Source organism: Cryptomeria japonica, chromosome 5 (genome assembly GCF_030272615.1).
Source record: "Cryptomeria japonica chromosome 5, Sugi_1.0, whole genome shotgun sequence".
In the NCBI taxonomy this organism is placed as follows: domain Eukaryota; kingdom Viridiplantae; phylum Streptophyta; class Pinopsida; order Cupressales; family Cupressaceae; genus Cryptomeria; species Cryptomeria japonica.
Window position 1 is genome coordinate 797,886,167 of NC_081409.1, and position 24,093 is coordinate 797,910,259.

The 24,093-nt window shown below is 39.5% G+C and overlaps 1 protein-coding gene across 3 annotated transcripts in view; it reads right to left on the bottom strand.

Moving 5' to 3' along the window:
• LOC131075584 (probable CoA ligase CCL8) overlaps positions 1-24,093 on the bottom strand; it is a 202,223-nt gene that overhangs the window by 39,587 nt on the left and 138,543 nt on the right. For all 3 annotated transcript variants that reach the window (XM_058012430.2, XM_058012429.2, XM_058012428.2), the window contains exon 13: positions 9,740-9,830. In XM_058012430.2, coding sequence (XP_057868413.2) covers positions 9,740-9,830 — 91 coding nt within the window. The remainder of the gene's footprint in view (positions 1-9,739; positions 9,831-24,093) is intronic.

Below are 24,093 nucleotides of genomic sequence, written 5' to 3' on the forward strand. Positions count from 1 at the left end.
GGGCTGCTTTGTGACTCCGCTTCAGAGCCTTCTTCACTCGATGTCGAATGTGGGGCCTGGTTGGCGAGATCCTCCTTCGCTACGTTTGGAAGTGGTAGGTTCCTAGCGACCTCCTCCAACTCCTTCCACGTACATGGTCTTTGTCTCTCCCGACTACAACTCCGACTCACACTCTGACTTCTGCTACGTTCCTCAAGGCTCCTTGAGTCAGCAACTTCCCTTAGCCATCGTCTCCGCTTGGCCTGTTCTTTTATGTGGAGGGATCTTCGTACAGTTCCCTCGTCTACTCCCTTGGTGGTAGTGGTACGTCTGTCTTTGTTTGGCAGCAGGGGTATTAAATGTTGGGGGTACGGTGTCGGCTTGTATCCCTTTCCTCTTCCTCCCTACGGTTCCGCTCTTCGTACCTTTGGAGTACTTGTTGCCGACGGAGTTCCTGTGTAGTTTCCTCTCTTCGATCTTGGAGTGCAATCAGATTTTTGGCGAGCAACCTTGGAATACTTCTGAGCAGATCAAAGATGAGAGTGTTGACAGTGAGTTCACCACGTACCGTGCCTTCAGAGACGACTCTCTCCTGAGCCTCCCTCTGCACGTACTGCGTGATCGACATGTACCACAACTCTACCAAGATTGTCGTCAACTGATCCTCTTGTGCCTCTTTCGCGGTACGTTCTTTGTGTGTGTCACTGTCTACAACAGTTAATTGCTAGTTGAATGGCCGGCCCATTAATTCCTTCCGCCTGCAGCCATAGTTATCTCCAAGTTCGTACAGGCAACGACGCCAAAATGTTTAGTCCGCACGGTGAGGTTGGTAAACTCACAGATAAATAGAGGTATTCCACACGTACCAACAATCCATATAACAAGAACATTAACATATATTAAAGCACAAATAACAATTACAGAACAGCTATGGCAGAATAATGATATCTTTCTTGGATTCTCAAATATGCAAGTCCAATACTAACTTGCCGAGGTTCCAACAAAACATTATATATACCCGACGGTTGGCAGGGCTGCCAATCGTCACAACCTACCAACTACCAACTACCCCACCGGAACCTTTCGGCATACATAACAAACATATCATCCTGACAAATATAAACTAATCATGTGTTATTGACCCCTAACAATTTTCACTGATATGAAAGGTAAACAGGTCTGAATCATAGCCAAACGCACTCAAAAATATGAATAACAGCTTGGTAATGAATTTCACAAACACCCAAAACTTTGTAATGCATAAAGAAGTGGTTGTAGGTCATAATTGTAATGGAAGACCATCAAAATATCCTCCAACTAGAAAGAAACAATGAAATACATGCAAACAAGTGCTGGCATATTGACACAGAATTTTCAATTATGAATGCATATTGAGTATTGACAATGAATCCTGAACAAAAATGTGGTATGTTAACATTCTATAATGTACATGTACCTACTTTATCCATGTTTTCATATGATTATAATGTATATATACATGCTTTATCTATTTTTCATATGAAAATTTAAATTTCCCTATATATTTTAAATTTTCCCTATATTTTATATATTTGTCCCCTTTGATGTCCCCCCCACCGTCCCCAAAATTGGCAAAAAAATTGCCATCCCGGAAACTCATCTCGCCATCCCTTGTCCCCATCTCGAAAGCTTGTCCCGCCATCCCCTGTCGTCCCCATCCCAGAAACTCGTCCCGCCATCCCTTGTCATCCCCATCCTAGAAACTCGGAGTAACATGGATGAGAATCTATTAAATGCTTGATGGAGCGATAATTGATTTAATGCATAATGGTCGCCTTACTTGGAATGATGGTTATTTAATGCAAAGTGGGTGTGATGCCTTATTTATTATCAAACCCACTACTTGGCGCCACAAAGGGTTCATTTTTGGTCAAACCCTATTTAGGGTTTAGCATCTTGTAATCTCGGCCCTTGATTTCAAATCAAATCTTGGTCGTTCACTTGTGGGGGGATCTCTATAAAATGCCCTGCCTTCTCAATTGTAAGTCATTAGATAGTGAGCTCTTTAGAAGCAAAGAGCTCTTGCTCAGAGTAGAAGTAGAGTAGGAGAAGGAGAAGACATTGTTCTAAGACTTGGAGAAATACAATTTGATTTAATTGAAGATATGATGGATTTATGTTTATTTCAAATTGTTGCATGGTATTCTTCCAATTTCTCAATTGTTAGATGAAGTACTTTGGTTTTAATGGAGAATGTGACAATGTTTGATGAATTTCAATGGTTCATACTTTTTGCACTTACATGATTTCTATTTGCAGTGTAAAGTTAGCCTGGGCCTTTTTATATGGATGCTTAACTTCAATCATTGAATGCACATTGTTCGTTATGATATGAAAATTCTTTGCACAACCCTTGGAAGATTGCACTAAACCTATGGAGTTGTTACTGAGCTTGGCGAAGCAGTTTTTGGTTAATGTGAAATTCGTCCATTGGAGCACTATCCATTGATATCATTGTCCTTAGGAGTAGAATAGATTCTTCTAACCCTTTCCCCTTTAATTTCAGTTCATTTCAATTGTGTCTGTTCAAAGAAGAAGCATCACGAGATTGCAACATCCGATGAAGAAGTTCCAGCCAGCATTGCAAAAGAAGTGAAGAATAATCCAAACATAAGTCTGTTTGTGATACCAACTTATCACAATGACCATTGAGCTTATCCACACGCCAGGACCTGACAAAGAGAAGAACCTTGGAGTCACCTGTATGATCTTTAACAATCTTAGCATACACGGGATTTTGCTCAAGAGAGGATAAGATACCTTGGTATTTTATTCTGTGTTGGTATTTTGTTGGTTGAGGATGAAAGCCCTTTTCTCATTTTGCTAGTTTTAGTGGTGAGAGATCCACCCTAGCTGGTCAGTGTCTATGGGTTAAGATTTACAAAGATTTTGGCTTTGTGGGTGTTTTGGGGTTTGAAGAAGATGAAGATTTATACAGTTTTCTGATATGAATTTTATGATTTTGGTGTGGTGTGTGCTTATTTGGAATGTGGTTTGAGTTTCATGAAGTTTAGAAGCAATTTCAGTGCACTGGTGTGAAATTTCTGAGTAGCTGGAAATCAGATTTGTGTTAGAATTCTTGAAATGCGAATCCCACAAGCCCAGTTATCTTCTGCAAGAATACCTGTCACACATAAAGAGAGAATTGAACAACAAAATAATTGAAGACAATTACAATGAAATTGATTGAATTGCTTGTATTGCTTGAGTTACAATGAAGGATATTACATCCTTATAAAGAAATCTAACTCTAAAGATAGAAACCCTAAATGGTGGAATCTACAAGATAGACTGAGAGTTTGAAACGCAATGCATGAATCAATCATGTATGCACAAATAGCATAATAGACTAATTAATGCATGAAACTCTCAAAAATCTAAACATAGTTTGTTTTTCCTAGTTTGCATTATGCATAGAGATAAATATTAATTAATTAACTAAATAATAAATTATTTAGTGAATTAATGCAATTAAGTGAATAATTAATATATAAATTATTTATTCCAACACCTCCCTTGAATGCACAACTGGGGAGAGAGGCAAAAAAGATGTAGGAAAAAAGCATGCAAAGATGAATGCAATATGGTTCCCGGCATAAAGCTTGATGAGGCACCCATGAACAAAAATGCAAGTTTCTCAAAAACGAAGCAAAGGAGAAAATCCAGTGGGAACAAAACTACTCTCCAAAAGAGAAACAAAAAAGAAAGTACAAAACCAATGTCTCAAGAGACTCTCTCAAGAACATATGTACAACCAACCCACCCATGAGACAGGATTGAGGCTCCAAAGCCCCCCCAGAATGATGGAACCCTTGTGCCGATGATCAAACCGATGTGGCTCCAATGTGGAGGAAACAAAGTCAACTAACAAAGAAGAGGAAAAACCTATATGTAAGGCAAAACTGGAAGGCCTAGATGCTGATCAAAGGAGAACGCATGATGATCCCGAAAAGGAAGCTCCAATGATGGTGGGATAACAGATGTGTTGAATCTGCCATCTGAGAGGGAATGAACATCCTCTGATATGTCCTCAACAACACCAATAGTGGGCTCAATGCATGAAGCTACAATGTCAGGTGGTGTTGAAGAGGAATCCTACTGAAAAGATGCAAACTCAACAGGAGGTGGAGGTGTAGAAGTCACAACACTGATCTTAGGAACAAATAAGTTCAAGTGACCCAACTTCACCTCAACATGCTCTCTTGAAGAAAGAGAGTGATTCTCAGACAATGGAGAAGGTGGACCAAAATGAGAAAAGGAATATAAGCAGGAAGAATGATCAACTGTCCCTGTGGAAACAATGTGTCCAGTCTCGCTGTCTTTGATGTGCACTAAATCTTGTGTAAACTCAATTGTCTTCCCTGTCCCACTGTGAGCAATCTAATAAATAGAGAGAAGGTTTGTAGACAAAGATGGTACACAAAGTACATCATTGAGAGTATTGTCATCAATGTCAATAGAACCCTTCCCACATACTGTCATAACAGCGTTGTTGCCCATCAAGATGTGTGGTGTAGGAGAAGCCTAAAAAGAGGAGAAAATATCCTGAGAAGATGCCATATGGTGTGAAGAACCTGAATCCAGTAGCCATCGAGAAGAGGGTGGACTAGTGGTTGCACATAATGCATGACCCTTTCCATTTGACTATCCATCTATCTGGAATGAAGGAGAAGAAGAAGACCTGTTAGAAGAAGAATGAATATTGCTCTTTGCAAGAAGAGCATTCAAATCTGAAATCTGTTTCTCATATCCATCAAACTTCTTTTGATGGCATTGTGACTCATCATGCCATGGCTTGTTGCAATACGCACAAATAGGTCTTTCTTTCTTCGATGATCCTCCCTTAGGAGAAGGTGAACCAGAGGTGTTCTATGAACTGAAATCGTTTCCTTTCCCTGTGGTCTTTGGATTTTGTTTCTATCCTTTCCTTGATGAAGCCTTCATGTTCGTCTGAGGTGGAGTAGTAAGAAGTGTTGAAGCTTTTGAAGGCTTCAATGTACCCATTTGAATCAACTTGGATTGTTCTCGCATGAGTTGAATGGCAAACTCATCAAGAGAAGGTATTTTGTGGTTGGAGCCCATAGCATCCTTTGTAGCATAGGACCAAGCTTTGCAAGAATAGAAAGGATCAACTGGTCATCTTTCTTCTCAATACTAGACTGCTTTAGCTGAAGCCTTGACTTAAGCTTTGTGAAGACGTCCTGGATCGTGTCAAAATCATAAGGATTAAGACATATCACCTCATTCTCCAACTGATAACTCTTGAGTGTGTCTAGCTTACCAAATAGAAGCTCAAGTTGTGCCCAAACTTCTTGTGGTGTATTACAAGACTAAACATGAAACAAGAGATCAGGAGAGATACTCATGCAAAGAGTACCAAAAGCCTCATCACATCTGTTGAACCATTTCCTCTTTTCTGCAGCACCTATTGGTTCGAGATCTGTACCCATGGTGACTCGATATAACCCCAACGTCTTAAGAGTGATCTCCATGTGAGATTTCCACTCGAGAAAATTAGAAGTGGTAAGAAGAGGCACATTTCTTTTCTCCATGACATTGGAAAAAGTATAGATCTGAGACAAGAAAAATACACTAATAGAGCTCAAAATTAGAACAAAATTCCTCTAAGAACAAGAATCGCAGAGCTCGGATCACAGGAAGGCAAAATAGGACCGGAACATGCACTGTTGACTTCGGAAGGAAGAAACATAAATCTGGTAAAAAAATCTGCAAAAAAAGACTTGAGATCTAGATAGAGCTTTGAATTAGCTTTCGGGCGATATTTCGTTTGCAAAAAACAAACGGAGTCCGGATGCACAAGATATGCCCCCGAGAGTGCAAACAACAACTTTTGACTTCAATTGGCAAAAAAGCCTGCAAAATGAAAAAATACCTCCACCTCTGGATTGGGCTCGGAAAGAGCTTTTCGGCGATATCTCGTTTGCCCAATTTCGCCTCCGTATGATGAAGTTACAAACAAAAAACCACACGCTGATTTTTAGAACTTTTAAGGGCTAAAAATAGAGAAAATCAACTAAATTTAGAAGAGCTCCAAATTTAGTGGGTCCGCCAGATTTGCTGATGTAGATGATGATGTCATCATGGTACTTGCTGATGCATCCCTGGTACGTACTCTTTTGTGCAGATTTGACTTTTTTGTTTCTTTTAATTAAAAAACCTTTCCTTCCAAAAAAAAATTTGCACCCTCCAAAAAAAATATTTATGTATGATTTTTTTTGAAAAAATTTATGACGTAGCTACCGACACACGTGCAGGGGGTATGGCCGTACGGATTTTCGTGCCTCAAAAAGCCTGCCAATAAAAAATCTATGCCCTAGATGCCCGTCACCGAAAATAGGCAAATTATATATCAAAATTCGTTTGAAAGGCCTTCTGAAGCCAATGGTGAGGTCCGTTTGTACCCAAAACGCTCCAAATTTTCAGGTACCCTTTGGAACAAACTTCAAACCCTTGCAAAATGAACTCCGTGTATCCGATTTCAGCGAAACAAAAGGCGATCCTGACTTTCTTGAGCCTTCTGGAACTGATTGTGTGCTCCAAATTAACCCAAGATGAATGATTTTTTGTGCATACAAATAATCTCCAAAAAAACGCGAACAACAATCTTCAGATCTGGAGCTCTGAAACCATGTTAGAATTCGTGAAATGCGAATCCCACAAGCCCAGTTATCTTCTGCAAGAATACCTATCACACATAAAGAGACAATTGAACAACAAAATAATTGAAGACAATTACAATGAAATTGATTGAATTGCTTGTATTGCTAGAGTTACAATGAAGGATATTACATCCTTATAAAGAAATCTAACTCTAAAGATAAAAACCCTAAATGGTGGAGACTACAAGATAGAATGAGAGTTTGAAACACAATGCATGAATCAATCATGTATACACAAATAGCATAATAGGCTAATTAATGCACGCGACTCTCGAAAATGTAAACCTAGTTTTCTTTTCCTAGTTTGCATTATGCATGGAGATAAATTAATTATTCATAATTAATTAATTAACTAAATAATAAATTTTTTAGTGAATTAATGCAATTAAGTGTATAATTAATATATAAATTATTTATTCCAACAATTTGTGCTCATAGCTTAGTAGGTCTACTTAGTTTCATTCAAGGTATCATTGCATTGCATTCCTCATAGCTGGGTGCTTCTTTAAGGTATTACATGCCTAATTTGGTGAAGGAATGATTTATTATTGTGAATTGCTCTCCTAGGGAAAAGCTCCAATCTTGCCTTGGCACATGAGAGCTGATTGTGGGAATTTTTGAGCATTGTGATCTGTAAATTCTTCCTAAAGCTTGCTCTTGTAGACTTTCTGAAATACATTTCTGAGTATTCTGAGCCTTGGTTCTTGTACTTATGACTGGTAATAAGTTGGAAGCTTCATGGCAGACCTGTAGCTACTTGTATGATCATTTTGAAGTTGATTTTGAACGTATTTTATGCTTGGTCTTTATTGTCAAGTGTTTACTTGTAATACAATGTTGAAAGACAGAAAATTCTGATTTTATGATCACCAGTACTCGTAGCTCTTATATTTTAAGTTATATGAGATTTATGTTGCTTTCTGTATATGTATGTTTGCTTTGAATGCTTGGGAAACAATTAAATCAGATTATTACTTGCAATTCCTTTGTATTGGGAAACCATTGCATGCTAAAATTTACATTAGCGAAGACCAAAAAAAATCAGGGGTGGACATTACGATAATGTGGATTGCAAGGAATGAGGAAATATTTCAGGGGTCAAGGAGGTCACTTACCCAGTCTTGTATAAGACTCATGTTTCATACTGTTTTATTGCAGTTTACATCAAAGTTGCATGGACACGGATATGGATACAAATACAGATACGGTATTGGATATGGATACGGCCATTTTTTAAGACCCCCAATATGGACACGACTGGATATGTCATTCATAAAAAAACACACACATATATTAACACTATTTTCTAAGTTATTCGAGGTGATTTTCATTACTTCAAAAGCAATATAGACACATAATTCCTACATGAATAATGATAAGTTAATTTAACATTTTACAATATGCAAAAATAGTAGAGTTGCATTGGAAGATAACCCCAAAAATGGGTCACTCAAATAGAAAAACATTTCATTTGTCTCTCATTGGGTGTAGGTTTTGTTTATACCAACTTTTTTTTAAAAAAATGCATGAATGAAATTTTTTTAAATTAAATTTAGGAAGATTTCCGTCAATTTTTTTTTAAATCAAATCACATAGTATCTAGCATGGTTGGAAATCAAGGTTTTTTGGGCACATGTGGGTACAATATTTAATGTGTATCCGGGCTGTATCGGATACGTATTTGTTTCGGATATTCAATGTGTATCCAGGCTGTATCGGATACGTATTAGTTTCGGATATGGGGATACACGTGCCCAGGGAGGGACAAAGGAGTTTCCAGCTACTCTGGGTTACATTGACCAAGGGGATATCCAGGTTCAAATTTATGAAGCTATTGAACGATGGCACTGTTAGAGTCAACAAGTCTGGAATGAGGTATAGACAGACATGGCCTTTCAACAAAACTGAGAACACTCAATTATTGAGAGGATACTTAGACCTTCAGATGAGATATAATACTAGTGTACCGCCTGAGAAACTGAAGGAGGACCTTGGAGTTCAAGGTTAAGCCCAATTCCACATCAACAAAGGTGACAATATTACCATTGTATCTGTCAGATCCAGTGATGAGATTTCTGCCATTGGGTGGAAAGATTTGGACAACTATAGTGATAGAAGGAACTGCTAGAATGCAGTTTATTTTCTCTATGATACATGCATATGTATAGGACTGTTATAATGTTCATCATTTTGGATGGCAGCTGTTTCATTATGACTGTTATATTATGCATCTTTTTGGATAGTAGATGCTTCATTATGTATATTTTTTGTATAGCAGAAGAATCTTCCTTTCTAAGCTTCTACAGACTATATCGTCTAGCAGTTTTAGGATGAACTGAAACCCTCCATTGTCTTCCCCTATTTTTGCAGCCTCATTTGCTGATTTCAAATTCAATCATTGTGTATTTCAGAGGTTTTCAAACTATCTTTAATATAAAAAAGTGTTAGTACTTACCAGCAATTCTATTTTTATGTTATTTTAAAGCTTATACCTACATTTTGGAAACAATTCCATCTGCTGGCCCTACAAATCTCAACACTTCTGTTAGGAATTTGCCTTCAAGTTAATATAATATTTTATTTTCAATGCAAAAAAATTATCATTATTGTACCTTTTCATTCAGACGTGTATTTGCATTATAATTTATAACATATACAACTATCATTAACAGTTCAATTATTTCTAATTCTATGAAATATGTTATTTTAGTCCATCATTTTAATTGATATTTGATTAAATTCCCAATAAGAATGTACTGGACAAGCTCTTTTAGTTAAAAATCTGGAAGGTTGACCGAATGCAATCTATCTTTAATAATGAACTGTTGGGCAATAAAGCATTGGGATCAAGTTTGATTTGAAGTACAAATAAATCATCTAATTTACATGTTCAGTGATCAGTGACAGATATGGTCTATCGAGTTTTCAGGGATAAAACACAATCTATCATCTTCAAGACACGAAAATGCAGAACTTGAAACTGGGAAACAAAGCAAGGAACAGGAATACTGAGTTTCATAAAGAATAATAAAGGTACATACGCCCCAGGATGACACAGTAGCCATCTGCATCTATTGTTGCTGTATCTCCTGTTTTGAAATAACCATCAAATCCAAACGACTCTTTTGTAACCTGAAAAGATTGAAAGCTTTATCAATTGATAACACTGGATAAATCTTATGACTTTCAATAAGAAACAAAGGATAGGTTCAAATAGAGATAAGCTAAAGATTCATCCAGTTAAATGTAGTGGATAAAATTAAATGCATTCAAGAGTAAATGAGCTCTAAAGATGTCAAGTAACTGTACTCCTTTAATTGATGGGGTGGCAAAAGGTAATCACAGAAGAGTCAATATTGGCAGAGATTCTTTCTCTACCAAAAGGAATAGAAAAGGCAATGGTCAAATGCATAAGAAGAATTCCAATTTCTTGGTAAGTAGATATTTAGTATATATGTTTTTAAACTAGGTTTCATAGTCTTTCTTTACATGACTTATTTAATATTTATTATATTGGATATCTAAGAATATTAATTAAGTCCAAGTGTATTATGAAGATACATTAAATAATGCAATATGTCAAATTTGTATTTGTTCAATCGAGAGTCAAATTTAAAAACTTTTGAAGAAGAAATAATTCCATTGACCAAAAAAGCATTGAAATTTTGTGAGTTTTAAAAAAATGGTCTAGTCCTAGGCCTAGACTAGCCAAGATTCGCCAAGTCTGGGCGAGTCCCTAGACTTTGCGAGTCTAACAAAAAATTTGGCAGTGTCTGAGTCCGAGTCTGATTCCGAGCTCGAGAAACTCGCCAGCCATGCCTCACTGAGTACTCGCGAATCTTGGCAAGTCTCATAACACTGCTTACAAATATGTCAACCACAAACAAATAACACTTGTTAGCACATGCGGAAGATTTAGTTAACAACCTATTGTACAAATACACATTATTGTTTATCGAGCCATACCCTTTCATAAAGATGACTCTTCAACCCTGATTTCTAAGTGTTATCTCTTCAAAACTATAGCTGCCTTGGTTATTTTTTAATCGCTGTTTTTGGGTCCTTTTTGAATACTTTGGTTGCTGTATTTGTTAATTGCTGCTTAACCCATAATATGTGTGTTGTTTTGTCCTTACACTAATCATCGTTGCAGCTTATCTTAGTTGCCTTTCCAAATGATAGAATCACTGCTTTTATTATCCTTCTTATGAAATGATCACTGTTTAATATATTAATTCAGATAGAAAATTGTGAAGTCTTATGAAAAAGATGATTTTCTTGATCATTGACATCTTTTCATGGCAGGGGCCTGACAGAGAGCAAGGATTTTGGCAATGTGAATGTAAGAGAATATATTTATTTATTTTCTGCTCAGCGCACACCCCAGCCACACGACTTCAAAAGGCCACAGGGAGTCAATTGGAGTCAATTATTTGGAAAGGAATACAGGAGAGAGTTGATTGTTGTTTAAGAAGGCTGAAAGCATTTCCCAAGTGCCCATGTGGCCTTTCCAAGGCCCCACCATACTAGTTGTTGACTCCAAAAGCTGGCATACCTCATTTGTTTGCAATTGTACTTCTCCAATGGCTGTCACACCAAAATAGGAGTCACACAAGCTCTTGAAGGAAGTTAAAGTGAAAAGTGAAAGCTGATTTGGACTTCGAATGGTCTTATTTATAGGTCAGCTAATATTGAATGTGCATTGTAAATTGGTATGAATGTTGCTTGACTTATGATATTGCAATAATTGTTGGTAATGTTCCTTCAAAGAAGTTGAATCAAATGAGATCAGTAAACATGCAAACTATTTGACAAAATGCCTGAAAAGTGCTAATAGTGAAAATGGCAAATAAATTGGTTTAACAATTAGCACAGTATATTACAGCTTAGAGAACTGCTAAACCGGCAATGGTAACAATTCCAGCACGTACAAGAATATCAGATTATTATTTTTTTGAGGCTCTCTATCAGGCTGGCACAAGCTTGAACAGATGGATGTATAACACTTCTAGTTCAGCCTTTCACACACCAGCCATCTTCCATATTGCCAATAAAGCTCATATAATGGAATTTGGGGTTTAGCAACACTGGGTTCATTCCGAAATGAAGCAATATGAGATGTATTATCTATAGAGAACAAATGACGTCTTACCTGCAGAATTCTAGTCATGTGGGTGGAAGCCCAAGCTGCTTGACAGGCTTTCCATGAAACCCTGCTCATCTAATTGAACTGTCAAGAATTCTCAAAAGCTTCAAGATATGTTTTTTGATTTCTCTGGTTGCTTTGAGAGTATGAAAGTCAAAATTATGTAGAAAGGATGAACCAATAGGTTGGCAGTTGTGAGTTCAGTCTCAAGAATCTCAAAGTTTAAATCAAGCATTATGTATAGAGAGAAATCAAGGTGGTCATGGTTTCATTCTAAGTTGGTACTCAAGGAAGTGTTGTGACCATTTCACACATCGCCCCATCGCAAATGGGGACCCCCTCTTTTTGCTTGTTTTTCGCTCGTTTTCGCTTTTGGTTCTTAGGGTTTTGTTAGTCCGTTAGTTGTCTGGATTTAGGGCCAAGCCTTAGGGTTTTAAATTTTGCTTTTTCAAGCCAAAATCCAGTCATTTTTGAGAGCTTTTGAGCTTCCTTTTCTGGAATGCAAATTTTGAATGCAATGATTTCGCTAAAATGGTCTAATTTTCAATTGGAATGTTCATGCAGAGCTTAAACTTGTCTAAATGTTGACCGTCAATGTGAATTTTTGTCTGATTGAATGTTTTGACCAAATTTTGACTTTTTTGAAGTTTGATCCTGGGCATTGGAATTGATTTGTTTTCGCCTCGTGAAGTGTTAAAATGTGAAAAATCTTGTTATTTTGGCCTGTAGGAGCAAAATCGCTCCTGTCCCTCAGTGAAGGACGGGAGCTCAATTTCAAATATCTTATTGTCCTTGCAGAGTCCAGACAAATTTTACGTTTGAAATGATAGAGAACGACAAGATCTTTCATTTGAATATAAATTGAAGATTTTCATGAGCACAGAAATGCCTCCAGGAGGAAAATCGCCCCTGTCCCTCAGTGAAGGACCGGAGCTACAATTCAAATTTCGCCTTGTCCTCGCAAGATTTTGAGAACTTAATGATTTGAGGACGTCCGAAGGAAGATACTTTGCCAAATGAATATAATTTGATATGCAAAAACGAAGGAGAATGACCTATATTGACCATATCGCTCCTGTCCCTCTCCAAGGGACCAGGGCGAGGTACCTTGTAGCTCTCGTCCCTCTCCCAGGGACCAGAGCGATTTCCTTCATTTTGTAAAATCCAGACAAGGGTCGAGGCAAGTTTACGTTCAAAAACGAAGGAGAACATGAGATGAGCACATTGAATATAAATTGAAGATTTTTTGGGACGTCCATACCACTGTTAAATGCCTAGTTCGCTCCTGTCCCTCAGGAAGGGACCAGAGCGATTTTTGATATAATTGCCTTTTTTGCAAAATTACAAACAATGTCAAGGCATGGGCGGATAAAGGGAAGAAGGACGAATCCGTTGAATATAAACTTAGCGCATGGCAAAGTGAGATGAAAGCCACAAGGGAAGGATCGCTCCTGTCCCTCTCCAAGGGACCAGGGCGATCCAATGGTGATGGTCGTCCCTCCAAGGTTCAAGGCCGATCCAAGTCAGGACGAAGGGTGGCGAGGACATTTCAAGGCATTTCCATCAAGCGCAACGTTGCAAAGGTCATCACATGGAAGGATTTGCACTCTAAAGACTTAGATCGCTCCTGTCCCTCAGGAAGGGACTAGAGCGATATTGATATATTAGATTAATCCATGCAAGATTTACGTGAAGACAAAGATACACAAGGTTACATATGCTCCAGGACATCGTTTGAAGATAGTTTGCAAGAGTTTTAAACGTCCAAACATTGCTAATCGAGTTAAAAGTCTCCCATCGCTCCTGTCCTTTGGACAAGGACCAAGGCGATGCTATTAAAACACTCCCGTTCCTTCAAAGATCAAGGCGAGGCGAGGTTAGGAAGTGCGAAGGACGACATTTGGAGGACATTGCAAAGAGGATCGAAGTTTAAAAGTCGCCAAGATCAAGGAGAAATAATGGATCGCTCCTGTCCCTCTCCAAGGGACAAGGGCGATGGCCCCTTTAATGCATCCAAACACATGATAAAAGCAAATGGGAATAAGCGCAAAGGACACAAACAATGATATTTCGAAGGTCGAAGATACAAGGTGAACGTGAAAACATGGAGATCGCTCCTGTCCCTCTCCAAGGGACCAGGGCGATAATGGTCATGGGATGCACTTGCTCGCACAAGGAAGAAATTCAAGTTCGAAGGACCACCAGATGATCGATTTGGGACGTGGAAATGAAGGAGTTGAACGAGAATCTAGACCAAAATCATGGATCGCTCCTGTCCCTCTCCAAGGGACCAGAGCGATGAGGTACGTCCCTCTATTTACATATTTTTTGGCGCCAAATTAAACAATTCAAATTTTCTTTAAATGCTAAATCAATTTAAAAAATTGAAAATCCATTTTTTATTGGCATTTAATATGGCGTTAACATTTATTAATTATTTTTTGCCTTATTTAAAAATCGAAATTTGCAATTAAAAAACGCAAGGCATTAATAGTTAATTATTTAATTAATAAAAAATCGATTTGAGCGCTCATATATGGAGGTCGGCCTTGTTATGTCATTGCAAATCATTTAAAAATGGTTTTATTTTTATTAAGTCGGCCTAAGGGGTAAAGGATGCAAGCGCTATATAAGGGGGGTAGAATTATCATTTTCTACATCATTATTTTTCCTTCCTTCATGCGAGTTGACAAGAGGCGAATATAGTGCGAGTTTCATTTATCCAAGGTGGCGAAGACACTCCAAAGGTAGTGCGAGTTTCATTTATCCAAGGTGGCGAAGACATTCCAAAGGTGGTGCGACTTCAAACCATGGTGGCGTAGACATTCCCAAGGTGGTGTGAGGCGTGCGAAGTGTGTTGGAAGAGGTGCGAATTGCATTGAAGATCAAAGGTAGAGCGAATTTGAAGATCTATCCAAGACCACGCCTAAGGCGAATTTGCTAAAGACTTGGAGACTTATTTGTGCGGATTTGAAGATCACATTCTCTCCAGAGGTGGCGAAATCAAATTTGAGGGGATCATATTGAAGATTATCTTTATACCTCAATTTTGCCTAGGCAAATTTTGTTTTTGCATTCTAGAGTTAGCTCTCTATCGAGGTATGGCGATTTAATTATTATTGTTTTATTCATTCATCGTCATATTTCAAATTTTGAATTTTAAATCTCTTAGCTCAATCGTTGTATTTTAGGAAATGATAACTCTAGGGACTTATCATGAGGTTTCCTAAAATCTATCTCTCTTATCTACGTTATTTATTGCAAAATCTATTTCTTATAATGAAATGTTGTGTAGGTATGGCAACCCCAAAGGCGGGAGCATCCACCAGTCGCTCGGCTCTCATGAAAGAAGATCAGAAGACTGAAGAAGTGGAGACCAAGATCGTGTCCAAGTGGAGCAACGTTGGAGATACAAACTTGGGGAACTTTAGCACGAGGAAGTTCCGAGAGGTCCCTTACATCGGCAAGCCATCACCTGTCGCCCGGAGAATAATAGAGAGTGGCATTATCAAGGCGGCCGGTTTTCCTCCAGCTATTCAGTGCCACGAGTTGATGATCGAGTGTGCCCGTCATTACAATCCACAGTCCAGGACAATTGTGTCCAATGAGGGAAACACTTTGGCGTACCTTTCAGAGGAGGCCATAAGTGAAGCCTTCCATCTTCCAGAGCACAGGGACATGATATACAAGAGCATTGAAGGAGCCAGATCAGTGTACGATGATGATCCAGATGCTTGCCTAAGCATAATCAACAAGAACTGGCTACTCAAGAGTCGTCCCCGTCTGAGCAAAGTACCGAACACACCACACCGGATCGATTTCCAAGAGGAGTACAGAGATTTGATTACCATGCTCAACAGAGTTACAGGAGCACCTCATGCCTTCTATTTTGAGAAATGGATGTTTTATTTCATCCAGGTGATTGTTCAAGGAAAGGGTACAATACATTGGGCTAGGATAATTAGCCATTGCTTAGACGTACAGTTGAGAAGACTCAGGGCTACTAAGTCCTTCCACATGAGTTCATATGTCATCTATGCCTTAATCAGGAGCGTTGAGTACGCAGGACTACCTCACAGAGGAGTGATTGGAAGAGGACCCGGCGAGGTCAGAGTTTGTGAATCCTATACCTACTTGCATCATCCACCAGGGAAGAACTATAAGTTAATCAATGATACTTTCACGATGAACATCACAAGGACGTTGCAAGGAGGGATTCACAACAGATTATCTCAGGAGGCCCAGGAGTTAATCAAGAGGTACGGTGCTTGGTTCATTCAATTTCCCAAGTTCACTTACATTAGAGTGTATGGATGTCCTTTACCCCCATACATGTTGCCAAGGTACCCGACAGATAGAATTGTGTTACTTGAAGTAACAAGGCAGTTGGCAGCATATGTGAAGGCATTCAGACACAGGCATCAGAATGGAGTTCAGGTACCTATTATTTTGGGTAATTCAGTTGAGGTATGTCCCAATGTCTCAGCCATGGATGACGCAGAGAGGGAGTTAGCTTTGTATCCTTTTTCATCTTTTGCTTGGAGGAATAGTTTTGATCCTCATGGACATTTAGAGGAGACAGTCGGTAGAAGATTTAGACATGAGTACCAAATTGAAGATTTTATGATGAATCTCCTAGATGATCTTGAAGTGAAACGCAAGATACATTCTAGATTGCCTTTGGATTTCATCAGGAAATGTAAGATTTACAGAGTAGCCGACCAAGCTCAGGACAACGGCAGGCACATCCAATCTTCATATGATAGGGAGAGCAAAACAATAAGTTTGAATTGGAATGAGCCCGAAGCCGTGGATTTAGATGATTTGATGGCACCAGTCTTGTCTTGTACTCGCAGATGGGTAGACATTCAACATCAGAAGTTGAGAGAACAAGGCATAGCCATGTCTTTTACTTTGGAAGAAAAACCAGCCGAAGGTGGAGCAAGTGTGAGTGAAGGCAATCCCAATCCTAGGAATTCAGGTGAAGGTAACCTTCGATGTGCCAGTGAGGGCAATCTCCATCCGAGAGGTTCAAAGAGAAAGGAAAGATCAGAAAAGAAAGAGCCTTTCAAGAAAAAGCAAGGTGCTAACAAAGATCAAACACCAGGTACTTCTTCCAGGCCAGAAGATAGAACAGTTCGAGTGGAAGAATCTATGGAATCGATGGTACAGAATGACAGACAGGAGGAAGAACAGGCACAGCATGTTTCATCCGATGGATCTCTCCAAGACTATGATTTAGATAATGATAATGAAGTAACATCTCCTCCCAGGCAAGAAGAAGTAGTACACAAAGAAATTCAAGTTCAAGAGACAAGATCAAATATCCCAGATTGGTTGAAAGAAAGATTGACTAAGGTGATCGTAGTAGAGGACGAGGACAGTGCAATTGATCTAGAGAGCCTTGTTGGACGTTCACATATGACAACAGAGAAGAAGAAGGCTATAAAGATGTCCAAGATGATTCGAGATGAGACTGGATCTAGAAAACTGCAGATAGCTACACCGGCGGCAGACAAATATGAGGGTGAGATCCTAGCAGAGGACTATCATATACAGACTATTGAGTTAGGACCATCCACAGCAGAGCAGACTCTAGATGATGCCACCGACACATTTGAGGCATTGAAGGATAAGTTTAGAGAAGAAGTAGAAAAGAATAGAAAGCTTGAGAGAGAGGTCGGTGCATGGAGGACATATTTCAGTCACATCAATGAACCTTTGGGACGTCAGGATCCAGTTAGATCACCATTGCAGGCATTGCCCCTTCAATCAATCAATGAAGCAGAAAGATTCAGGAATATGGTCCAGCGTACATGTAATTGGATGGATAGATCTCACACGGTGGCCATTGAGTTTATTACAAGGATGTTGAAGATCACCCATCAGGCTATCCAAGTCCTTGAGATAATCCACAGATTGATGGCAACAGTAGCTGCATTTGCCCATACCAAGGACGTTGTCATTCCTGCCTTGAAAGTTATAAGACACACATCCAGAAGAATTTTAGCACAAGAGAGGATCTTGGAAGGTGATTCTCACAGTCTGTTTCAGTGGTCAACCTTACTCCATATAAAGAGTGTTCTCTTTGAGGACATCAGTGTTAGATGTGGTCAAGTTGAGGAGGTGATCAATCAGATCCAGGACAGAGTATTTGAGGTACTTCGTACCATTCTTGGCAGAAGGATCGAGGTCGAGACAGATGTGGATTTACAAGAGTTTGAGGATAAAATCGCTATCATCTTTCGCAAGGACGCAGATGTTACAGATGAGCAGTATGATCAAATGTATGCCACCATGCTCCTGATTGATAGAACAAAGGAACTTGAACCTACTTGGGACGCAGCTCTTCTAGATGCATTTGATCAGGTTATCCACTTAGAAGAGAGTATCAAGAATCTTCCCGAGATTCCAATCACAGAAATCGAAGGAATCGTGACAAAATTCATTGCATATGCTAAGAAGGAAAATTGGAAAGGGAATAAGATTCTAGATGAAAGGTTGTTACAGATGACATGACATCTTATTTCTCATTGGTTGATACCTCCTAGATTTTTGTGCCAAATTTAATATTTGGCTATGTATTTAATATTGTTCAGTAAAAAGGAGGTCATTTGTAACAAACCCTAATTAGGGTTTAGGTGTCATGATCTTGTCCATTGATTTACTTTCAATCTGGACCTTTCATTGTAATTGGGGATGCTATTTATACCCCCATTTTTCATTTCAAGAGTAATAGTCAGTTAATAGAGAATAGAGTTAAGAGTGAAATAGAGAGATTAGAATTATAAGCAATTTTTATTTTGTAGCAAGATTGAGTCTTGAAGAGAGAAATTCAAGCAATTGTTGTATATGATGACTTGGAAATCAATAAAATATTGAAGTTATGGTGTTTTGTTGCAAATTTCTTGAGTTATCTTCATGGTTGTTGGATGTACTTGAATCACGCTCAATCAAAGTAGTTTGTTAATTAGAAAGACTAAGTGTGAGATTTGATATTTGGTAGGATTCGCAATCCAAACCACTAGCTTCTTGCTGATTGTAGGAACGCCTTGCGTGGTCAACTGGAAAACATTTTGAGTCCTTAACCTTCAAGCATTTTCGCATCTAGGATATGTACCTTCGTAGTAGTGTCCTTGGTCTTTGATGCATTGAATACCATTATTACCTTAGAAGATCGCACTAATTTCAATTAAGTTGTTATCTTATGGCAAAATTGAAGTTGGTTGAGTCTTGCCAAATCTCATCCATGCTAAGTCGTTCATAGGGTTAGGCTAGATTAGACCTTTTAAGCCCTATCTTTTTCCATTTTTTTTGAAAGTTCCTTTTAGATTAGTAAAACCTTCGAACTTTTGAATCCGTAAGAAGCCTTGAAGGAAACAGCAAATCACATCATACCACTAAAAAGCTTGTCCACACGTGGAGACCCCACTAAAAGAACCTTGGAGTCCACCTAACTGATCCTTTTTGCAGATCTTCAGCAGTTAGAGACTATTTTCTCAAGAGAGGATAAGATGCCTTTAGGTATTTTATTCTGTGTATGATTGTGTACAAAATACACGTCAACAGAATTGGCGCTAGAAGGAGGGCTCTTTAGTTTCAAAGTTCGAAGTCCGAAGATTTTTGAAAAACATTGCAAATATGATCATGAAGTACGATGGTGTTGCCAAATGAAGGACTGAATCAAGTAGTGCAACCCAATTTACAAGTAGGCAATACCCAAGAAGACATCATTTCCGAATTAAATCAAGTAGCTTGGAACGCAAGGAGAAGTCAAGTCGAATATAACAGAGTCAGAATCATCTTAGAGCAAGAGGAAGATATAGCCGAAGAACATCAAAGGGTCATAGCTAGGAATCTTTGCAATCAAAGGAACCCACAATAATCCTTGCAAGACTTCACGCTGGATCGCATTGGTTCATTCTCGCCCGAGAAACATCAAAGGTTATTGAGGTCTACACCAGGCATCAAAGATCTAAGCGAACTTCAGTTCACTTCCAAAGCAAAGCGAGTTAAAAGAGAGGACACTCCCAAAGAGTTCGAACTAAGATTGGAAGGATCTCCTGAGTCATCACAAGTTTTTCAAGAACAAGTCCAAGCGGCGATCCAATCTAGTATCCAGGCAATTTCACAAACAAAGAGCCAAGCTAGTTCATCAAGTTCAGTTTCAAGGAATACAATGGCTCATCGTGCTCCACCACCACCTCCTCCTCCTCATGTACTTAATGGTGCGACGTGGCTAGTCAACAATCCATCACCGTTGGAATTTGCAGTTTATCATGATATGCCGAAGAATCCAGAACACTTTTGTTCCAAGTTCAATGTCAGTGATTTCCATCGCACGGCAGAAGATCACATCAAGATGTTCGAGGACCTTCTTCGTAATAGACAAATTGAATATGGAGATGTGGCATGTAGGCTTTTTCCCTACTCATTGGGAGAAGAGGCATACTTTTGGTTTATTCATTTGCCTACAGGGTCCATCAGGACTTGGGATGCGATGAAAGACGCATTCATTGCTAAATTTGGCATCCCAACTACGCCAGCGGAGTTATATAGACAGTTTGTTGAGGTTCGAAGGAGAGAACATGAACCTATTACTTCCTTCAACGACAGATTTCACCGAGCATACACAATGCTACGTCCTCCTTATCTCATTGCAGATCCAAGGGAAATTTACTATGGAGCCTTAGATCATCTCACAGCCATGTTCGTAAGGACACATCCAACTCCGAATGATCTAAATGCGGCATATACAAGAGCCATTGAAGTGAGTAAGCACATGGGACAAAACATCACTGGACCACTACTACATATGGGATCCGTCGCAGCACCTAACCAGATGCAGGCAGTTGGCACGGCTTTAGCCAACCAAACTCCGGTCATGAATCCAATTCCGCAAGCGACCTATCCAAGCGTACAGCCGGCAAATCAGTTGGTCCTTCACCCAAGAGCTCCAATTTCTCAAGCTCCACCCGCTCAACCTGTGTACCTGCAAAATGCTACAAATTCGTCAAGGACACAAGAAGAGAAAGACGAAATAAAAGAGCTAATTGAACAAGTCAAAAGGCTATCGACTGAGGTAACTCACCTGAGGAACCAGAATAATCAACTCCAGAGCATGCAGAGGGCCAACCATGGCCAACACGCGAACAACCAGAATTTCCAAGGGAATAATAATCAAGGATTCAGAAATAATTATCAAGGAAATAACAATCAAGGTTTCCAAAGAAGACCATGGAACACAGCTCCGAACAATGGAAATGTGGTGACGCCTTTGGACAATCCACCAAATGCGCAAAGTCAAGAGAACCCCTCTTCAAGCAAAGTGTTTTTAGCCGAAGCAGCCTTGTCCAGTTGGTGCAGACTCCACAACACGAACCAACATTCCGAGTTGCAATGCCCTGAATTTAAAATTGCGGCCGACATTTTCCAACAAGAAATGCGTACTACCAATCCACCTGAAAATCCTCCCACCACAGGGTACGAAATTGTTCCAACCACGCAGTATGGTCAAGCCATGATCGTTGAAACCTGCAGGTCAAGTACAAAATGGGAGATTTCCTCCAGAATCGGCCAATGGACCGATGGTGCCACCAGGATCTCAGTTTCCGCCAGCATCTGCAAATGGACCTGTAGAGGATTCAGAATACTATTTCCCACCATTGAACGACAGTGTCTTAGTAGAGGGAATCAAGGAAGTATTCCACCAAGCGTCAGGAGGTGCAAACCAAAGAGTTTATCACAGGAATCAGAGAAATCCTGAACCATTAACAACATCGATTCCTCCAAACAATTTTTCGACTCCGCCGGATCCCCAAGCCAGCAACGTCCCTGAATATCCACAAAACACTCAAGAATACAGACAAAGAAGAAATATTTCACCTCCCGCGGGAAATGAAATGAAAAGATTGGCCGCCTTGGTGTTAGATGAACTCAAGAAAGTCAAGGTAAGTTTACCACTCTATGAGTTGCTCAAAGTGTCTGAAATTAAAGAGGCGGTGATCAACAGTTTGGGTGAACCTAGTGCAACAAGGTCAAATGTTCAAGCCACTATCAATGTGACTCAAGAGGAAGCCGATTCTCAAGAACAACCCGAGCAAAATGAGTGCATGGTTCAAACTATAACCTTCCCAGCTAAAAAGGAAGATATGTTGGAAGGAAAAGTATTACTCAAAAAAGGCGAAACAAAGAAAGCTCAGCCCACAGTCAAAGAAAACCTCACTACTAACTTGGTTCTTCCCGAAAAAGAAGTCGGAAGCAAGAAAGATGTGGTTAAAAAAGATAAATCTACAAGCAAAGCCAGTCACTCGAAAGAGGAGGGCCCAGCAAAGGAAGATCACTCAAAGATTAATCAAGTTAAACATCAAGAATCAAGTGAAGGAAATTCAGTGCCTTCTCAAGGAAAGGACGAACCGGCCCCGTTCCTGCTATCAGTCAGAATATTTGGAAAACTATTACACAATTGCCTTTATGATTCCGGAGCCTCAAGCAATGTCATGCCCCTGGCTGTTTGTCAAAGACTGGGAATAACTCCCGCACCTACCAAGAGAAAAGTCACTCAGCTTGACAAGACAGAAGTCCCAGTCATGGGAGAATTGAACAACATTCATATGCAATTGGCCGCAGACCCAAGGGTCCAGAATTTTATAGATATATCAGTAGTGGATATTCCAGATTCATATGGAATGCTCCTGAGTCGAGATTGGTCCCGAAAATTGAATGGATATGTATCGACCGATTTCGCACACATGTGGCTACCATGGAGAGGAGTCCCGAACCAGATTAAGATTGATAGCACCCCAAGGTTGAGGTTGATGATAACTGAATATGGGGAAGACAATGAAGTCCTATTTTTAGAGTCCGACCTAGGGACATACAAGCCAAAAGTGGAGGAGATCTTGATGATACAAGACATACAAGATGAAGATACCCAACAAGAGGTCATGGAGTCAACTGAGATCGTCATTGAAAGCGATCAAGGATCCGATCAAGAGGACGAAGGGATGTTTGAAAACTTCAGAAGGTTCGTACAAAGAAACATCCAGCAAAGTGTGCAACTTGGCAATCTAGCATATGTTCGAGAGTTGCTCCTTCCGAATTGGTGTAGAATTCACAATGCCGTCCACTCAGAATCGTCTTGTGCTTTATGCCAGACCGCATTGGAGCAAGTAAACAAAAGAATCCCGCAGACACTAATTGTAGAGGAAGCTCAAGATTCAGAGAATGAAAGTTCTACAGACACCGAGAGTTCTGTAGAAGATGAAGTTTCGTCCGATACAACAAATGAAAGTCATGAAAGTCCAGAAACAGACAATCAAGAAAATCAGATATGGACATTAAGATTCGACGGTTCTAAGTCCAAACAAGGATCCGGAGCTGGATATGAATTGATTAGTCCTAAGGGAGAAACATACCTTGCCGCTCACAGATTGCAGTTCCCTTGCACCAACAACGTAGCAGAATATGAATCTTTGGTTCATGGATTATTATTAGCCATCCAAAAGGGGGCAAAGATACTGCAAGTATACGGAGACTCAGAAATCGCAATAAGGCAAATCAGGAAGCAATATGTTTGCCATGACAAAAGGCTAACTAAGTAGAGAAATCGAGTCTGGGATCTAATTGAAAGTTTTGAAGCTTTCAATATCAATTCAATTTATAGACATCAAAATCAAGTGGCCAATTCACTTGCACAGGCTGCGAGCTCATTGATCCCATTAGCAATGGAAGGATTAAAGAAGTTTACAATCGAGTTAATATCAGTCCCTTCAGTCCCAGATAACATCACCAATTTCCAAGTTTTCGAAGACGACAAGCACATTTTAGACTTCCTATCCAGCACGGACGTCTTCTTAACACAGATCATAGATGAAGATGAAGTGGGTGAAGCTGAGTTCGATGCCGAAGGAGTCCTGAACTTAAAGACAAACACTATTCCGAAAGGAATGGTTGAATTAGAAAGGATTTTTGATCCTGACAAGTTGAAAGAAAAGAAGAATCACAGTGTAGAAGGCAATATGTGTGACGCAATCAATCTAGGCGATGAGACACAAGTTAAGAATGTTTTCATTGGAAAATCCTGCACAGCGACTGAAAAAGATGGAATCCTAAAGAACATGAGGGACTTCCCAGATGTCATTGCATGGAGCTATGAAGATCTCAAGACCTACGACACTGCGATTATCACTCACACAATCCCGTTGAAACCAGGAAGCAAGCCATTCAGGCAAAGACAAAGACCCGTCA